The sequence below is a fragment of the Vipera berus genome (genome assembly GCF_964194415.1).
Source record: "Vipera berus genome assembly, chromosome: 3".
Lineage (NCBI taxonomy): Eukaryota > Metazoa > Chordata > Lepidosauria > Squamata > Viperidae > Vipera > Vipera berus.
Genome location: NC_138204.1, coordinates 164,893,373 through 164,911,795, shown reverse-complemented (window position 1 = coordinate 164,911,795; position 18,423 = coordinate 164,893,373). Strand labels below are relative to the sequence as shown.

The window sequence follows — 18,423 nt, the reverse complement described above, 5'->3', positions numbered from 1 at the left end:
ATCGGTATAGGTAATGTCTGGAATAAAAGTAACATTCTAAGTAAAACATTAATCACAGAAATCCTTCCCAACAGTGAAAGTTGCAATTTTTCCCATTTCAACCTATCTCTTTTAACTTCATTCCATATCTTAACATTACTTTGAAACGACATACAATTTTTTAGTCAAATATTTAACCTTTTTAGAGGTCATTTTTAAAACTTGATTTTTTCATTAGATTGTCTTGATCTTGTTTAGTCATATTTTTATCGTCTTTTTGTTTATTAATCTTAAAACCTAGTGCATCAAAATCTGTCAATGTTTTCATCAAAAACTCAGTCCCTTTCAGAAAGTTTTGTAAAATCAAAACCAAATTATCAGCAAAAACTCTGAATTTGAAGATCTCATTTGTAATTTTTGGGCCCATTATTTTCTCATCTTGTCTATGTGTTCAAAATTTCAAGAAAGAAAAATAAACAACAAAGGGGACAGTGGACAACCTTATTCCCTTCTGGATATCACATGATTTATTCAAAGCACCATTTATTTATTTATTATTTTTACAGATAACTCAAGTCGGCAAACATCCAGCACCCCTTCCTCCCCTACTTTCCCCATAACAAAAACTCGTGTCAGGTGATTGTCTAAAGCTTTGTCTCCACTAACAAAATGAATACAGCTTGTTTTCATTGCCTTGTTAGGCTATTCTATTACATCCAGTACAGTTCTCACCTTATTTTTTAATTGTCTTTTAGGTAGATTGATTTTCATGAATGAACTCTTGTAAGAACTTGTTTAGTCTGTCCATGAAAATTGATGAAAATGCTTGATAATCATTGTTCATGAAAAATTGGTTTATAATTCTTAGTAGAAGAGAAAATCTTGCCCTTCCTTTGGTAACAATGCAGATATTGGCCTCTTTGCAAGAATCTCCTTGTAGACTGGAAAATATTAAATAATATAAAGATGTTTCAAGATTTAATCCTGTTTTTATAATTTTGAAAAACCAGTAATAACATATAATTGTTAATGGGATTGACCTAATATAAGAATTTTAGATATTTTGAGCAAAGTTAATTACTAATTTTATGTTATATAAAGTAACTTTTTTATTAAAGGGGAATGGTTGCAACGTATATTTTATATTACCTTTTTAATCCATATAGGATATTGTTACAGATTATTAATTAATATACACACACACACACAGACTAATATATATAACTAATAAATTATTGTTAGCTTGATGTTGAGATTTTTTTTGGGACATTGAATATATGTTTAGGAGTATAGCTCATAATTGCTTGCGATAGTACTAATGAAATATATAATTGCAAATACAAACATAAATAATAGTTAACCACTAAAAATAGTGATGTAAGAATAACTAGCATAGTTGGAGCCATGGGTAATGGAAAGATATTGCAAACAATCCCCTTCTAGCATACCCAGGAATTGCCCATACCCTCATTAGATTTAGAGAACTATGACTATGGTGTAGCTTTCACAGACACTACAAAAGTACCTCTTTTTCCATGGGGGCTTCTAGACCTATCTATCTTAACAGCTCCCCGGATGCTTTTACAAGAATGATATTGGTATACTTTCCTTTGCCAAAAAGTTAAGGTTCAAGAGGACAAAAGTAAAATATTTAATTCAGTTGCTAAAATGCAAAAATTGTTCATTACATAGCAAATGTATGTCTACAAAATTTTAATTTGGAAAATTTATGTTAAGAATAAATATAAATACTTGCTTCTGAATCTCTAATAATACAAAAGAAAATAGTTCTACATGTAATATGAGAAGTAGGTTTAAAGTATCAATTATTAAATATTTGGCAGTGCTGGTGGAGAAGTTCATTAAGTTGTACCATACGTAGCAGACGAATGTGTTGTCCTAAAATCTTTACATCAATATAGGTAGTCTCACTTTATTATTTACAGTTATATACTGCTGTATTCCTTAAGGATTCCTGGTTATTCATAGTAACAAAATAGGAAAATATCCATAAAACAAAAACATAGAACCAGTAAAAATATTTAGGACAATAACCTACTCCAATGTTTGCAATATTTTAACAGTTGTTATTAAAACTCTTTTAATCTGTGTTCTTCAAATTGCAAGCAATATACAATTCTACTCTTAATGTCTTATACTGAATGCATATAACAGGGGTGTCAAGCTGCCGCCTGCAGTGAAACCGCACCCACCCCATTGCCGGCTATGGAGAAAAAGTCACGATATGTCGCGACATGTCACATGATGTTGCGAGTTTGACACCCCTGGCATATAAGAACAGAGCTAAGCAGTTACATAATAGTAATAGCACTTAGACTTATATACTGCTTCATAGTGCTTTACAGCTCTAAGTGGTTTATAGAATCAGATTAGAAATTGCAACCAGCAAATTCGGTCCTCTTTTTACCAGCCTCAGAAGGATGGAAGGCTTGAGCCGGTCAGAATCGAACTGCTGGCAGTGAGCAATGAGTTAACCTGCGATATTGCATTCTGACCACTGTGTCACCAATGGCTTATCATAGTTAACACGTTTCTTATTAGTGTTGCTTCTAATAATTGGTAAACCAATAGATCTGTCAATTTATGGATGTATTATACAGAATGAAATGAGTGGGTTTAGACCAGGGGTAGGCAACCTTGGCTCTTTTATGACTCGTGGACTTCAACTCCCAGAATTCCTGAGCCAGCTGGCTCAGGAATTCTGGGAGTTGAAATCCACGAGTCATAAAAGAGCCAAGGTTGCCTACCCCTGGTTTAGACCATTTAGTAGCTGTAGTTAATGGGTAGCTGGGTTGTATGTATGCAGCTGGAGGGTTTTGACCTTCTGGTTCATGATTTTTGGTCCCATCATCCTTCTGATCGGGTACATGGTATAGCTTTTGGTCATGGTTTACTTTACCATTGCTACCACTTGCTGGAGGAAGTAAGTGCTTTGACCATTCCATTTGTGTGGGCAATGAGGCTCTTACAGCCCCAGCAAATTAACTCACCTGCAAGACTAAGCATAATAAATATGATGCAACTCTGTATAGCAGGGGTCCTCAAACTTGGCCCTTTTATGACTTGTGGACTTCAACTCCCAGAATTCCTCAGCCAGCATGTCTGGCTGAGGAATTCTGGGAGTTGAAGTCCGCAAGTCATAAAAGGGCCAAGTTTGAAGACCCCTGCTGTATAGCATCACTTCCTGGTTCTAGCAACTTTGGGGTTTGGGGCCAGATAGCAGCAGCTTTGTTGCCTTGTGAGGAGGTGAAAACATAATCATTTGTCTCAGTATTTAAAAATATTATTAAAAATAAGAAGGAAAACTAAAACTTTGTTTTAGCTTGGGTATCTAAGATAAGGCATTTAAAATACTATGGGAAAGCAGACACAAATCTAAATTGATGAATTTGAGGCACAAAGAAATTAAGATGGAGCAAATCATACAAGACTTTAGTTTGCACAAAAACTAATAAACTTCTGATAGAAAAATTAGAGGCAAATTCCAAATTAGAGGCAAATTACTTTCCAGATATAATATTTTTCAGCAATTTAGCATATCTGAAAAATATGCTCAGGAAGGTATTGTCCTAGAACTCGTATGTTGGAGAGAATATGGATTTTCTCTAACCTGATTCTCCATTAAGCTGGTCCTTATTCCTTCAGATTGCAACCTTCATCCAAAGCTTTAGAATAGACGTGTCAAACTCACGACGTCATGTGACGTTGCGCAAGGTATCCGAGCTTTTTCCCCATTGCCGGTAATGGGGTGGGTGTGGTTTCCCAGTGGGCCAGCAGTTTGACACCCCTCCTTTAGAAGCACTTTCTTGGAGCTCCTGTTAACTCACCAGAGTTTTATGGGTCATGGTTCAGCACTTTTTCTCTTTTCAATCCAGAGACACCTAGCTTTGCTGTTACCATGGTTTCCAGACAAATCCTCCCTAGCTACTCAGAGTCTTTGCCTCTCGCTCCCTAAGAGGCCTTATTCTGTTTTCCTTGAAGATATTCTTGATTCCAAGTCTCACACTCATCTTTAATCTCAGAGAAAGATTTTTAGCTCTGTGCTTCTCCTGGAAACTAATTCATCAGGGTCATGTGACTATTTCCAATCTCATTTTACTTATGTGTCCACACACCCTTGCCTTTTCTGTCTTCTAGATTATTATTATTGGATTTTTATCCTGCATTGTTAATATATATCTCAAAGCTGCAACATACCTAATACTCACACCTTCTGTTTTCCTCACCACAATAACCCTGTGAGTTGGATTAGACTGAGAGAACAAGACTGGCCCAAAGTCACCCAACTGGCTTTCATTCCTGAGACAGGACTAGAATTTATAGTCTTAACTACTACAGGTAGCCTTCAATTTGTGATCACAATTGAGATTGGAATTTCGGTTGCTAAGGTGTGCAATCAGTAAGCGAATCATCATATGACCAGACGTGATTTTATAACCATTTTTGCTGTAGTTGTTAAACAAATCTCTGTGGTCCTAAGCAAATCACATAGTTATTAAGCACATCTGGCTTTCCTTAATGACTTTACTTGTTGGAAGTTGGCTGGGAAGATTGCAAGTTGTGATCATGTGACCACAAGATGCTACAGTGATAATAAATGTGATCTGATTGCCAAGTTCCCAAATTGGGATCATGCGACTATGGAGGTGGTGTGACTGTCATAACTTAGAATGGATCAAGTCACATTTTTTCAGCACATTCATAATTTCAAACCATCATTAAATAAGTGGTTCTAAGTCAAAGACTACATGTATACCAAACTGAGTCCATCAGATGCTTTCTTTCTGATTGTTCTTTTCTCTTCAGACAACAGTTTTTGTCAGCAATTGTGAAGAAAGGAGAACTTGTTGAGCAAACCAGGGCAAGATTTTTCTTTTCTTTCACCCTTGAGGCTTAAATTTTGTAGTCATTGTGAGCTTTCCTGCCTCTTTGGGATTGAGTATTTGGTCGTATGATTGAATGTACAGACTGAAGGAGTTTCCTGTTCTATGTCATGCCTCTGTCAATGGGGTTTGCCTGGTCAGCGTAGTAGCATATATTTTAAATTGTAGGATTTGGAAGCAAGAGCCCATGATCATATTGAATACAAAATGCATGACAGAAAAAAATTAAATTGCTAGAAAATTACAGAGAAAGTGACATTGTAACAGAAGTGTATAATTGGATATAATGTCACCTTATTTCCAGGTGGCAATGCTTGAATGTGGAATTGGCTGAAGCAAATAATTTATGTTATGTATAACTTGGGAAGAGGACAGATTTTGAGATAATTTTATTTAATATTTAAAAGCACATTAGAAATCTGAAAGCATAGTATGCTCTTAATTTGATGTATTTGTTAGCATTAAAGATGGTTTACATGCGACTTACTAGTCCTGATCAGCTCAGCGTAACACTCCACATTTTAATTCCACATTTTGTATAGCTTTTAACATAGTAAATGCCCAAATAGTTGGTTGGATAGTGAACATGAATAAATGTAGGTTTTAAAACTAACCCGATTCATCCATTAAATAACATTTTAACTAGTTTTTAAAACCTTACAGGTAGTCTTTGACTTATGACTGCAATTGAGATGGGATTTCCCATCATAAGAAGTTCTGGTTGTAAGTCGGGGCACCCACATGACTGGAACTGATTTTACGATATTTTTTGTGGCAATCATTAAATGAATCACTGTGGTCCTTAAATGAATGTCATGGCCTTAAGTGCAAACAGATTGTTTTGAAGAAACATTTTTTTTTCAGAAACCTGCAAAAAAGTTTTTAAATCACAGTCATATGACTGCGGGATGCTGTAACTGGTTGTAAAGATGAACCAGTTGCCAAGTACCCAAAATGTAGTTACATGATTGTGCATAAGTGTGTGGCACAACATTTTACAATGATCCAAAGTGCTTTACGTGGCATAAATTAAAGCACCTGTTCTGGGTCCATCATAATTTTCAGTGGTTGTTAAACAATCAATAATAATAATAATAATAATAATAATAATAATAATAATAATAAGTAGTAGTAGTAGTAGTTGGAAGGGACCTTGGAGGTCACCTAGTCCAACCCCCTGCTCAGGCAGGAAACCCTACCATTTCAGGCAAATGGCTGTCCAGTCTCTTCTTAAAATCTTCCAGTGTTGGAGCATTCACCACATCTGGAGGCAGGTTGTTCCACTGTTAATTGTTCTAACTGTCAGGAAGTTTCTCCTTAGTTCTAGGCTGCTTCTCTCCTTGACTAGTTTCCATCCATTGCTTCTTGTCTTGTCTTGTTGCTTCTTGTCCTGTTGACAACTAGCTGTATAATAGAGAAAATTGCTACTATAGGAATCATCTTATATTGATATTTGTTAACAGGCTTCGTCTCAATCCCGCCAAGACTGAGTGGCTGTGCATATCGGCATCTCGGGTCAACCAGACTATTCCATCTTTAACGATGGGGGGTGAGGTGTTACCCCCCCGTTGATAGGGCTCGCAACTTGGGCGTCCTCCTGGATTCACGACTCAATTTTGAAGACCATATAGGAGCCGTGACCAGGGGGGCTTTTGCCCAGGTTCGCCTGGTGCGCCAGTTGCGACCCTATCTGGACCGAGATGCCCTATGCACAGTCACTCATGCGCTCGTGACCTCCCGTTTAGACTACTGCAACGCTCTCTACATGGGGTTGCCCTTGAGGACCACTCGCAGGCTTCAACTGGTGCAGAATGCGGCCGCGCGAGTTGTGATGGGGGTTTCCCGATACTCCCATGTAACACCTCTACTCCGCGAGCTGCATTGGCTTCCGGTTGCCCTCCGGGTGAGATTCAAGGTGCTGGTGATGACCTATAAAGCCCTAAATGGCTTGGGTCCGGGATATCTGAGGGAACACCTGCTGCTGGCATCAAGTTCCCTTCGTCCAGTGCGCTCCCACAGGGAGGGTCTTTTCAGGGTGCCACCGGTAAGAGATTGCCGGCGGGTAACACCCAGGGATAGGGCCTTCTCAGTGGGGGCGCCTGCCCTTTGGAAGCAGCTGCCAGTGGAGCTGAGGACTGCCCCCGACCTCCGTTCATTCCGCCGGGGCCTGAACACCTGGCTCTTCGAGCTCTCTGGCGCAGGCTGAGGATTAATCTTATTTTAACTGGGGTTTTATTTAGACAGGGACACATATAATTTCTTTTAAAATTTGTTTTTAACTTTTGTATTTTGGTTTTTTAATCACCCTGTAAACCGCCCTGAGTCCTTCGGGAAAGGGCGGTATATAAATGTAATAAAATAAATAAATAAATAAACAATATAATTTCTTGAGGGTGTTGATATGAAATGGGTGGACCCAAGATTTTGTAGGGATTTTTGATTGTTTTGGGGAATTTGTTTAATTCTATTTTAGGGTGTATATTACAATTTTTGAATTTTTCCCATCCTAGAATGTGAAGAAGCCACACCATTAAGAGTTAACAAAAATTGACCAATTAGGGCAGACATGTCAAACACAAGGCCCAGGGGCCGGATCCGGCCCGCAAAGTGGTTTCATGCGGCCCGCGAAGCCATCCTGGAAACAGTGAGGGAACGGCCCCCACTGCCTTGGCCCTGGCCCAGAGACCCTCCTTCTGCCAGAGACCCTCAGATCTGTCCCACTCCTGCCCAGGGCGCCATAGGCACCCTTGATGAGAACGATGTAGAGCTGGCCACGCCCACCCAGTAGGCCATATGCACTCTAGCCACACCCACCCAGTAGGCCACTCCCACCCTGGCCACACCCACCCGGCCCCTTGAGGGCAACCGCAATGCTGATGCGGCCCTCAATGAAATTGAGTTTGTCACCCCTGAATTAGGGACTTGTAAAACTCTTAGAATGAATTGTCAAATTCTAGTACATAAGTCTGTGATAGGGGAAAGAACCTTTCCTTCTGGTATAATTTTTCATATTATAATAATATTGAAGGTTCTAAATGCAGTGTTACCATTGTAAAGCATCTTAATAAGAACAGCATATCAGAAGTTTCCAAGGACACAGTTGCACCTTGAAATATAAAATTAAAAGGTAAAACTTTGCTGGACTGGAGCTTGATTATCATACAGTACTGTTGATTTCATGGACACATCCATATAGTATCCTTGACAACACACCACCAGAGACTGTGTACAATTTATGTGTGTGTGTGTGTGTGTGTGTGTGTGTGTGTATGAGAGAGAGGGGCGGGAGGGAGAGAGAGGGAGGGAGGGGAGGGAGGGGAGGGAGGGTCATCTGTATCTTGGCTGTTCCACTATTCTAAAGGGCATGTGCCATGACAGAAGGCATGCTTATTGGGCCTTATCAGAAGGCACTGTTTCATGGAGATGATCTAAAACTTGTCTGCTCTATCTGACCTTGTAGGATAGCAGAAATAGTTGGAGATAGATGGTTCTACAAATAAAGTAGCACAATGCTATGAACGGTTTTATAGGTGACAACCGGTACCTTGCATTGCAGTAGAAATCTATGACAAGCCAGTGCAGCTCATGAAGTAATGATGTTAAATTGGCATAATGTTCTATACCATCCCATGGTACATTCTGGACAACGGTAGTTTCCAGATGATCAAGGGAAATGCTATGTAGAGCATGTTGCAGTAGTCCAAGATATAATCAAGGCATAAGTGACCGAACATGGCCTCCCAATCTAGGAATGGACGCAATTGATATACAAGATGAAATTGTGCAAAGGAACTCTTGCTCCTGGCTGCTGCCTGCTCTAAGCAGGAATTGTGAGTGCAAGAGGAACCTAAAATTGTGATCAAGTTCCATCTAAAGATAGAAAGTCTTAAAATTTAAAGGGGGGGCCAAGGGATCATGGCATTAAAATCCACAGCCACTCCGTTTTCCTTGGGTTGAGCAAAACTTGCTCTTCCACATCCAGACATCCACAGCCTTCAGGTGTTGGAAAAGAACTTAATTTGATTGGGCAGGGATAAAGATATAAAATTACGTATTATTAGTATATTGATAATACTTAACACTGTGCTAATAAACGTCTATGTGGCTTCATATAGATGTTAAATAGGAGCACAGAGAGAGTACAACTCTGAGGAAACCTGTAAAGCAGGAATGAAGAACTAAACCTCTCCTGCTAACATCAACCTGAACCGCTTTGGAGGAAAGAGAACCCCTGCAACACAGTGCTGTCATTTCTGTAACAATCCAGAAGGATAACGTGATTGATGGTATCAAAAGCCACTGAGAGATCAAGAAAGGCCAGAAAGAAAACCCCATTGCAGTCCTACCATGGATCATCTATAGGTATGATCTGTGCTGTTCCAGTGCTACATCTGGTCCAGAACTGAAAAAGATAAGATAATCCATATCCTGAAGGGTGCTCTGTACCTGCAAGTTAATCACCTCCTCAACAGTCTTTCCTAAAAAAGGAAGCTAAATCCTAATCTTAACCCTAAAAAAAGTATGTTGCAGAGAGGATGAAAATTGTCCAGAATTGTTGAATCCGAGGATGAAACTTGGAGAAAAGGGCAGACACCTCGCTCTTTTAGAGCTGGCAAGCTACTGCTTCCTTTAAGGATTCATTCACCACCACTGGATGTAAACATATTTTGTCCCCCAACAGACTTTAATCAGTAATCAATCACATGGAACTAATACATAGCTGGCTGGATTTAACATCCCCAAGAATCCTGTCTACTTTCTCAGGGCTTACAGTCTCAAACTCTTTCCATATAACCATATTTGACAAGGCTTTGGTGAACTCCATGAGCTTGCCCAGAGCCCAACTCAGAGTGCAGGCGGTAGCGCACGCACCACATGTGCAGGCGGCCCATATGCGCATACGCATGAGTGCAAGAGCGCATGTTGCGGCTGAAGGTAAACTTGAACTTGGGTTCTTCTGATTCTAGTCAAACACCTCATCCACTATAGTCTTAAAAATAATCAGAATAGAGCTGGAAGGGACCTTGGAGGTCTTCTAGTCAAGCAGGAGACCCTATACCCTTTCAGCCAAGTGTCTTGTCTAGTCCAGGGGTCTTCAAACTTGGCCCTTTTATGACTTGTGGACTTCAACTCCCAGAATTCCTCAGCCAGCAAAGCTGGCTGAGGAATTCTGGGAGTTGAAGTCCACAAGTCATAAAAGGGCCAAGTTTGAAGACCCCTGGTCTAGTCTCTTCTTAAAAACCTCCAGTGATGAAGCATCCACAACTTGTGAAACTACGCTGTTCCATGGTTAAGTTTTCTCAGGAAGTTTCTCCTTAATTGCAAATTGCTTCCCCTTGATTAGTTTCCATCCATTGTTTCTTGTCTTGCCTTCTGCTTCTTTGGAAAATAAGTTGATCTCTTCTTTGTGGCAACCCCTCATATACTGGACTACTGCTATCATGTTACCCCTAGTCGTTTTTTCCCTCTAGACCAGCCATACCCAGTTTCTGCAACCGTTCTTCATATGTTTTAGTCTCCAGGCCTTTAATCATCTTAGTTGTTGATCTCTGCACTTTTTCCAAAGTCTTATATGTATATATAGGTATACACTGTATACCTATACAACTATACTGGACTATCCAACTGAATCACTATATTATAAACCCTAGTATATTGTTCTCTTCTTCTGATGAGTCTATCAAATGAAAGATTTACAGATTTCCAGTGGTTTCCAAATAATCCATTTGGATTTGTAAATTGCTTGCGGACTGTGCGTAGTGAATATCTGCTTGTTTTTGTTAAGATTTGGTGTCATTAGTAATTTTTGCAATTCCTTTTTTAATTTAAATGCTATATCAGAAACAGTAGCCGCTAGGGCTGTTTGATAGTCCTTTTCAAGCGCTTGCCACAGTGACTCTGTCTCAGTTTCCCCACTATTAGTTTTTTTTTACCTTTTTATGCACTTTATTGGTTTCATCAACTTCTAAAGATCTACGCATATATATCGGGCATTATTATCTTGGAGTAGTTTGTAGAGCTATCCAGCTGTAAACTCTGATGAAAGTAGAAACCTTTACAGTAGTGGTATTCCATGGATGCTTGTGGAAATAGAAGGTATATTGAGTTTAGAGAGCATATATACAATAGATTCAGAAAAAGAAATGATCTTGTTTTAGAGCTGTAGCACTATGAAAAAAATTACCTGGTTTTGGAATCACTTTTCTCAGACAGTGATCTTTCCATAAATTGTCCACTCCCTTTATGAGTAGAAAAGACTTTCTAAAATTAGTAGGGCATATTTGGATCCATATCACTGTCATTATAAAGTTAAATTTTATCTACATTTATAATGCTTTCTAGGACAGTATGATATTATGGTTTATCTATTCTAGTAAACAAAAACTGTAAAATTTATACAGCATCCTATGGATTCAAAAATGAAAACATGGTGCATAAAAATCTTTTAAAATTTGGAGATAGAAATAAATGAAATTCTGAAATTACTAATACTGATCTTTTGTAGAAAGTAATTAATATTGTGCAGTTTCTTTCCTTGCTGACGAGAAGTGATAATTCACTGTCATAGTTCAGGCTACAGAAGATGTTGAATTTCTTACTGAATTTAGTTCTGAACTGAATATGACATTTAAACTGTTGTTCAAATGCTTTAAGTTTGCGGCAGAATAACCTGGAAAATGAAGCCTCTACAGTCATCCTCATAGGAATATACTTTTATCTCAAGTCAAAGGGGATGTTGTCTATGGTATAAAGTGTTAGTCTTTAAGATTTAATAGAACTTTGAAATAGAACTATGAAATAAGTAGAACATTGTGGGAAGCTGGATTTGCTTAACAACAGCATCAAAAGAACATTGTAAAATCAGGCATGGTCATGTGATGACTCATTAATGACCTCATTGCTTAGTGACAGAAGTTCCAGTTCTAACTGGTAGTAAATTAAGGACCACCTGTATAGATTGTCTCTGTCTATATACATGTGCACTGTGAAGTAGAGGACAGATAATGAACACTTCATTCAGGGTCAAGTGATGAGGAGGGAGCAATACTTAGATTGGGGCTGTCAGTCACATTCTAAGTCACTATCTGCCATAAAGATAAATTGGGAAATATTTTTTCTGGATTTTCTTCTCTGTAATTCTTACCTGTTTGAAATCAAACTTTCATTTGCTGACTTCTTCAGCCCTACCAAATGTGGTCCCATTGTGTTATCTGTGGAGATTTATTCTGTTCAGGGACAGATGAACATAGTCTTGGGTTCTAATTCCTTTTCAACATTTCGCTGAGTTGTAACAATAATAAAACAAAAGAGAAATATCCAAAAATGTCTTATTGTGCTGTAAGCTTTCACCTATCTAAGTGATCAGAAGATTAATCCTGTCTTTGGGACACATGTAACATAACTGAACAAATCTGGAGCTATTTTGATTTAAATTCCTTCTTCAGTGCTGTCTTGGGTTGTGCATAGAATGCGGCCGTGTGAGCAATCTTGCATGTCCAAAGACTACATATAATACCTTTGCTGTGAGACCTGCATTGGTAGTCAGTCAATTCAAGGTGTTGGTTATGACCATTAAACCCCTACATGACATGTGCCAGCTAACCTACAGAACCATCTTCATCCCATTACATCAGCCTATCCTACCAAGTCAAGGCAAGGGAAGATACATTGTGGACCTGGTCAATTAAAGAGTTCCACTTAGTAGGGCACAGAAACAGAGCCTTCTCTGCTGTTGCCTCCCGCCCTCTGGAACATTCTTCTTCCTAGGGGAGAAGCAGGCCCCCATTCTGCTGGCTTTTTGGAAGGGGTTGAAAACATAGCTCTGTTGCCTTGCTTGGGGCTCACAGAGAAGAACACAGCTATGAGGCTGGTTAGCACCCTGAAAGGCCTTCCTCCGTCTTTTAACTAACTTTTAGTGGTGAAGGGCTAAGAAGGACCAAGCCTGGAATGGCTTTGATTGGGGGAAGTGGGAGGTCCTTGGCTATTGACTGGTGGAATTTGGTTAATTCTGGTAATGGCGAATGTCAGGATTGCCATCACTAAGCGTTGCAGTCACATTACACCACACTTTATGACTACGGTATATTGCTTAGTGATCACAATTCTGATCCTAATTGTGGTAATAAGTCAAGCACTACTTGTATATTCTTAATTTTTAAAGACTGTAAATGTACAGATGTATATTTGATTGACTGCAGTTAAATGAAAAGAAACAGAAGGTTTTGATGTCCTTCGTTGCATTTGCATTGATAAGAGATAAAACACACTGATCTAATCAATCTGATTTGATTATGTGACCTCAAGTTGTTTTTAACTCCAGGTACCACATGGATAGATTTTCTGTATAACAATGTGTCACTAAGCAGCGGTGAACTCACTGCCATTGTTGTCCACTTTGCTGCTGATTGCCCCCTTCTCTTCTTTTCTTTCATCTTTCCTAGCTTTAAAATCTTTTCAGACAGTGGGGTCTTTGCATAAGGTGTCAGTAGTAAGATAATTTGAGTCTGGTGATTTGTGCCTTGAGTGAGAACTCTTGGTTGATTTGTTCATTGATCAATCAATATGTTTTCTTGGCTATCTATTATATTTCCAGGAATCTTTGAAGTCTTTGATAATTCTTCTATCCTGCTTCTTTAAAGTTCACCTTTTGCTTCCAGAGAATACCATGGCTTCTATGATTCTGATTATTGTAGGTATAGAAACATTGCAGCATTTGAATTTCTTTTCCAAGGCCTTGAGGGCTGGTCTGTCAAGTGCTAGTCAGCAGTATACTTCTTGAGTGCTATAGTATAATTTAGTGTTACAGTCCAACTGAGCCTGTGCATGAACAGTTTGGCTAGTGGTGTTAAAAACAAAATTTACGGTAACAGTTTGCATGATGTGATGTTTGTTTGTTTGTTTGTTTGTGTGTGTGTGTGTGTGTGTTGTCATTGTTATTGTCATGGTCCTTTAAATTAATATTGCTTCTTGGTGACTAATGTTCGAGCAAGCCGGCCTGGCCTGAGGGGGGATTGGTGGGGGTTTTTTTTATCATTTTTATTGGGGTTTTTACTATGTATCAATTGTATTTTAATCGGGCATGCATTTAATTATCTTTTAGTTTTTGTAAATTTCTGTGTTTTATTCTTGCCCTGTACACCGCCCTGAGTCCCCCGGGAGAAGGTCGGTATAGAAATATTAATAAATTAAATTAATGGAAATTGTTTTACCGGTACAGTCTCCCTAAGGCTGAGAGACCATTGATTGGTCTAAAGTCATTCATGCCTAAAGAAGGACTAAAACTTGGGTTTCCCCAATTGTAATGATATGGGGATGCTGTGATGGCTGTAACTGTGAGGACCAATCAGTCCTTCCAGTCTCCAGTAGAGTTTATTGAGGCATAGGAGCAATATGAACATCACCAATGAGTGTTTCTAGGAGTCTTGGTGTGTAGCTTTTTCTCAGAACGTTGAGTTTAGCAATTAAAATAAAATTTTGCACTAGACAGCTCTCTCTTTTTCCCATTATTTGCTTTCCTTTTCCATTTTGAACTAAGGAAGATTGTTACCACAGTGGCAAATACTACCGTATATACTTGAGTATAAGCCGAATTTTTCAGCCCACTTTTTGGGCTGAAAAATTCCACTTCGGCTTATACTCCAGTCAACAAAAAACTTACCGAGGACTTGTGCGCGGCCGAGGCTTTGGTGCTTCCGGGATCGCGCGCACCTCTCCCAAGCCACCGCCGTCCGGAGACCTGCCGAAGTTTGGGGAGGTTTGGGGAGGTGCGCGCGCACCTCCCCAAACCTCCCCAAACGTCGGCAGGTCTCCGGATCTCCGCGCCCTGCCTGCCTGCTTCTTTCCGCTGCGGAAAGAAGCAGGCAGGCAGGGCGCGGAGGTCTGCTTCTTTCCGCAGCGGAAAGAAGCAGGCAGGCAGGGCGCGGAGGTCTGCTTCTTTCCGCTGCGGAAAGAAGCAGGCAGGCAGGGCGCGGAGGTCTGCTTCTTTCCGCTGCGGAAAGAAGCAGGCAGGCAGGGCGCGGAGGTCTGCTTCTTTCCGCATCGGAAAGAAGCAGGCAGGCAGGGCGCGGAGGTCTGCTTCTTTCCGCTGCGGAAAGAAGCAGGCAGGCAGGGCGCGGAGGTCTGCTTCTTTCCGCTGCGGAAAGAAGCAGGCAGGCAGGGCGCGGAGGTCTGCTTCTTTCCGCTGCGGAAAGAAGCAGGCAGGCAGGGCGCGGAGGTCTGCTTCTTTCCGCAGCGGAAAGAAGCAGGCAGGCAGGGCGCGGAGGTCTGCTTCTTTCCGCAGCAGAAAGAAGCAGGCAGGCAGGGCGCGGAGTTCCGGAGACCTGCCGATGTTTGGGGAGGTTTGGGGAGGTGCGCGCGCACCTCCCCAAACCTCCCCAAACTTCGGCAGGTCTCCGGACGGCGGCGGCTTGGGAGAGGTGCGCGTGATCCTGGAAGCACCGAAGCCTCGGCCGCGTGCAAGTCCTCGGTAAGCTCCGGGCGGTCACTTGCTTCGCGTCTCCTGAGGGAAGGGGGGGCGACTGGAGCGGGCGTGTTTCCTCGCCTGCTGGGCGCCGCGATTTGCCCGGGGAACGCGCGGGCCCCGAATGGCAGCGTGGAGCGAGGAAGCGGACAGCCAGGGCTTCCCCGAGAGCCGCGGCCACACAGGGTATTCCTGTGTATTCAGGCTTGCAAAATGGCGGATCGAGCCTCTGCTGGCGGCAGAGGCTTGCAGAGCGCGGATCCAGCCTCCGCCAGCGGCGGAGGCTTGCAGAACGGCGGATCGGCTTATACTCGAGTCAACAACTTTTTCCAGTTTTTGGGGGTGAAATTGGGGGTCTCGGCTTATACTCGAGTCGGCTTATACTCAAGTATATACGGTACTTTGGTCCCAATTAACCCTCATTCTTTATTGCACAGTTATAGCAATATTGTCAACAATATGATTGCAATTTTTAATGTACTTAAAATTATTATATGGTAAAAATAAGAAAATTTCATCATACATATTAAAAATTCTATTTGGGTGGACTCTTGGTTCTTCAGTAGAGTGATTGATAGAATTTACACGAAAGAATTGCTAAGAAAGAAGTTCTATTTTTGTGAAAACAGGCAGAAATGATAGCATATGCACTGAAAAGCAAATTGAAACACTTAAAAAAACATACTATCTTCTAAGAATAGTCTGTTGATTTTTCATTTTGTTAAATGTTACAGAATTAATTCCTAAAAATAATCCTTGAAACTTTTTACAGGTCCTTTTACAGATGTAGTCACCACGAATCTTAAACTACGAAACCCATCAGACAGAAAAATATGCTTTAAAGTAAAAACTACAGCACCTCGTCGATACTGTGTGCGGCCAAATAGTGGAATTATTGACCCAGGAACTGCAGTAACTGTATCCGGTAAAAATATTAATTTTTTTTCATTTTTTTGGCTTTTTTCATTCATAAAAGGTATTGAATATTTAGGAAGTGCATAATTAAAAGCTAATAAACAATATACTTATTAATTGAATCCTTTAAAAATATCAGCTAAAACTAACCACATTATTGTTTGTTGACATTTATACTACTTATATTCTGCCTAATAGTTTGATTAAGAAAATAATCCTGAATTTTTGTTGAGAGGGTTAACTGGGATATTGGATATGGAGATCTTCTCTACTTTTTATCATATTTACTTGTTATAATGAGTTTTCCCCAAAATAACATGTTATGAATCAGAAGCACCATTTTAGATTCACCAAGAAAAATAGAAGTCATTGGGTTGAATGTTGAGAGGAACTGCTTGTCTGGTGCATTTATCCTAAACAAGTATCTCCTTCCCTTGATGCCTCTTTCCCCTTATCTATATCCAATTTTTTTTCCTACTTCTTGTTTCTCCTTTTTAGTACAGCTGCCCCTTTGTCTTATCTTCTATCTGTTTTTTCCCTTTCCTCTGGAGGAAAGGAAAATCTGTGCTGAGAATACTATAGTTGACTGAGAGAGAATGGTTGGTATAGGCAGATGGGGTTAATCGATTTCATAAAAGAAGCGTCTTTACAATTATAATTTTATAGGATTTTTTAAATAAAATAGTTATTAAATCAGTGGTGTGTGTGTGTGACTGTGTGTGTGTGAGTAAGAGAGAGATTTTGCAGTCATCTAGGGTGTTTGTGGCAAGTATACATGCAGGTGCACATATGCCAACAAATAAAGCATACATGTATGTGGAATAGGAAATTTCATTTTTTACTGTTGATGTTTGACCCTAAAAGGCAAAAGCTACCCACCAGTTTGAGCTGGAATTGGCAGCCTTTAGGATAACAAGAAAGAGAAGCTGTGCATTGCCAAAACTTGTGATTAAATTTATAATTTCTTTATCTTATGTTCCTTTGGGGAGAGATGAGTTTAAATTAAGAACTGTCTTCCTGTCAGGCAAGTACATTATAATCCTGCTAGTGCTTTATCAACCTGTTCTCTACTGATCCACAAGGTGGTGCCACTAGCATTTTCTTAATCCTTGATTTAAGAGAATAGTTATTTTGGCTAAGGTAAAGGTAAAGGTAAAGGTTCCCCCGCACATGCGTGCTAGTCGTTTCCGTTTCAAAGCCGAAGAGCCAGTGCTTGTCCAAGGACATCTCCGTGGTCATGTGGCCGGCATGACTAGACGCCAAAGGCGCACAGAACGCTGTACTGTAATTTAATGCTTTTCTATTATAGCTGCCTTAATATTTTAGTTGTTAAAAATAGTTTTGCCTTTAGAGAATAATGAAGACATTTCATAATATAAGCATTAGTTAGTAAATATGTCACATTTTGCTTTTGTAGTACATTACATGTTTCCTCCTATTGACGATATTTTTTAGTTTTAGGTGGAAAATATCTTTTTGTTCAGTATTCTAACATAAATCAGAAAATAAAACAGAAATATCAATTATATTTTAATTAAATAATTAGTTATAAATTATGGCAGATGTCCTTGAACTTGTCGTTGACAAAAATAAAACATACATCTTTGTCTATTTTCATTGAAATGTGTAAGGTAACTAGGTTAATTAATGTAAGCATGATAATTATGAGTGAATGTACTAAGCAGTTTTCCTCCTCTACCCTATCCACAATTTTTGTAGCTACTGAAGGCTTACAGGGGAAGTCTGTCAATCTGGTGAGGTCAGTTCTAGGCAGAGAAAATCTAATTCTAAGTAGACAGTCAAAATGACATGCAACTTAATCAAAATAAATATTTCATGTTCAGTGTATTAAAACTCTTCTACATAAAGGGTAGTTGTAACAGGATGATGTTATAGGTTCAAATGAATTTTGCTGACGAGCTGTCCCATATTTAATAGGATGGAGAGATGGAATTTTTTTTTTGTAGGTAAATAAATGGAAAAATTGTATCTTCAGTGTAGAGTGTGTGAGAGTAAGTAATAAGGGAGTAATTGTCCTAGGTGAGGGAGCATATTGAGATTTATTCTCATAGTTTTGCATTTGTAGTCCATATTTTAAATTTGATTGTGATGAGAGAGAAGAAGGTATAAAACATTACCTGGGTTGATTTTTCAATGATGTGTTTG

The 18,423-nt window shown here is 39.6% G+C and overlaps 1 protein-coding gene across 3 annotated transcripts in view; it reads left to right on the top strand.

Moving 5' to 3' along the window:
* Positions 1-18,423, top strand: part of VAPA (VAMP associated protein A) — a 34,849-nt gene that overhangs the window by 5,150 nt on the left and 11,276 nt on the right. For all 3 annotated transcript variants that reach the window (XM_081325276.1, XM_081325275.1, XM_081325277.1), the window contains one exon: positions 16,115-16,267. In XM_081325276.1, coding sequence (XP_081181402.1) covers positions 16,115-16,267 — 153 coding nt within the window. The remainder of the gene's footprint in view (positions 1-16,114; positions 16,268-18,423) is intronic.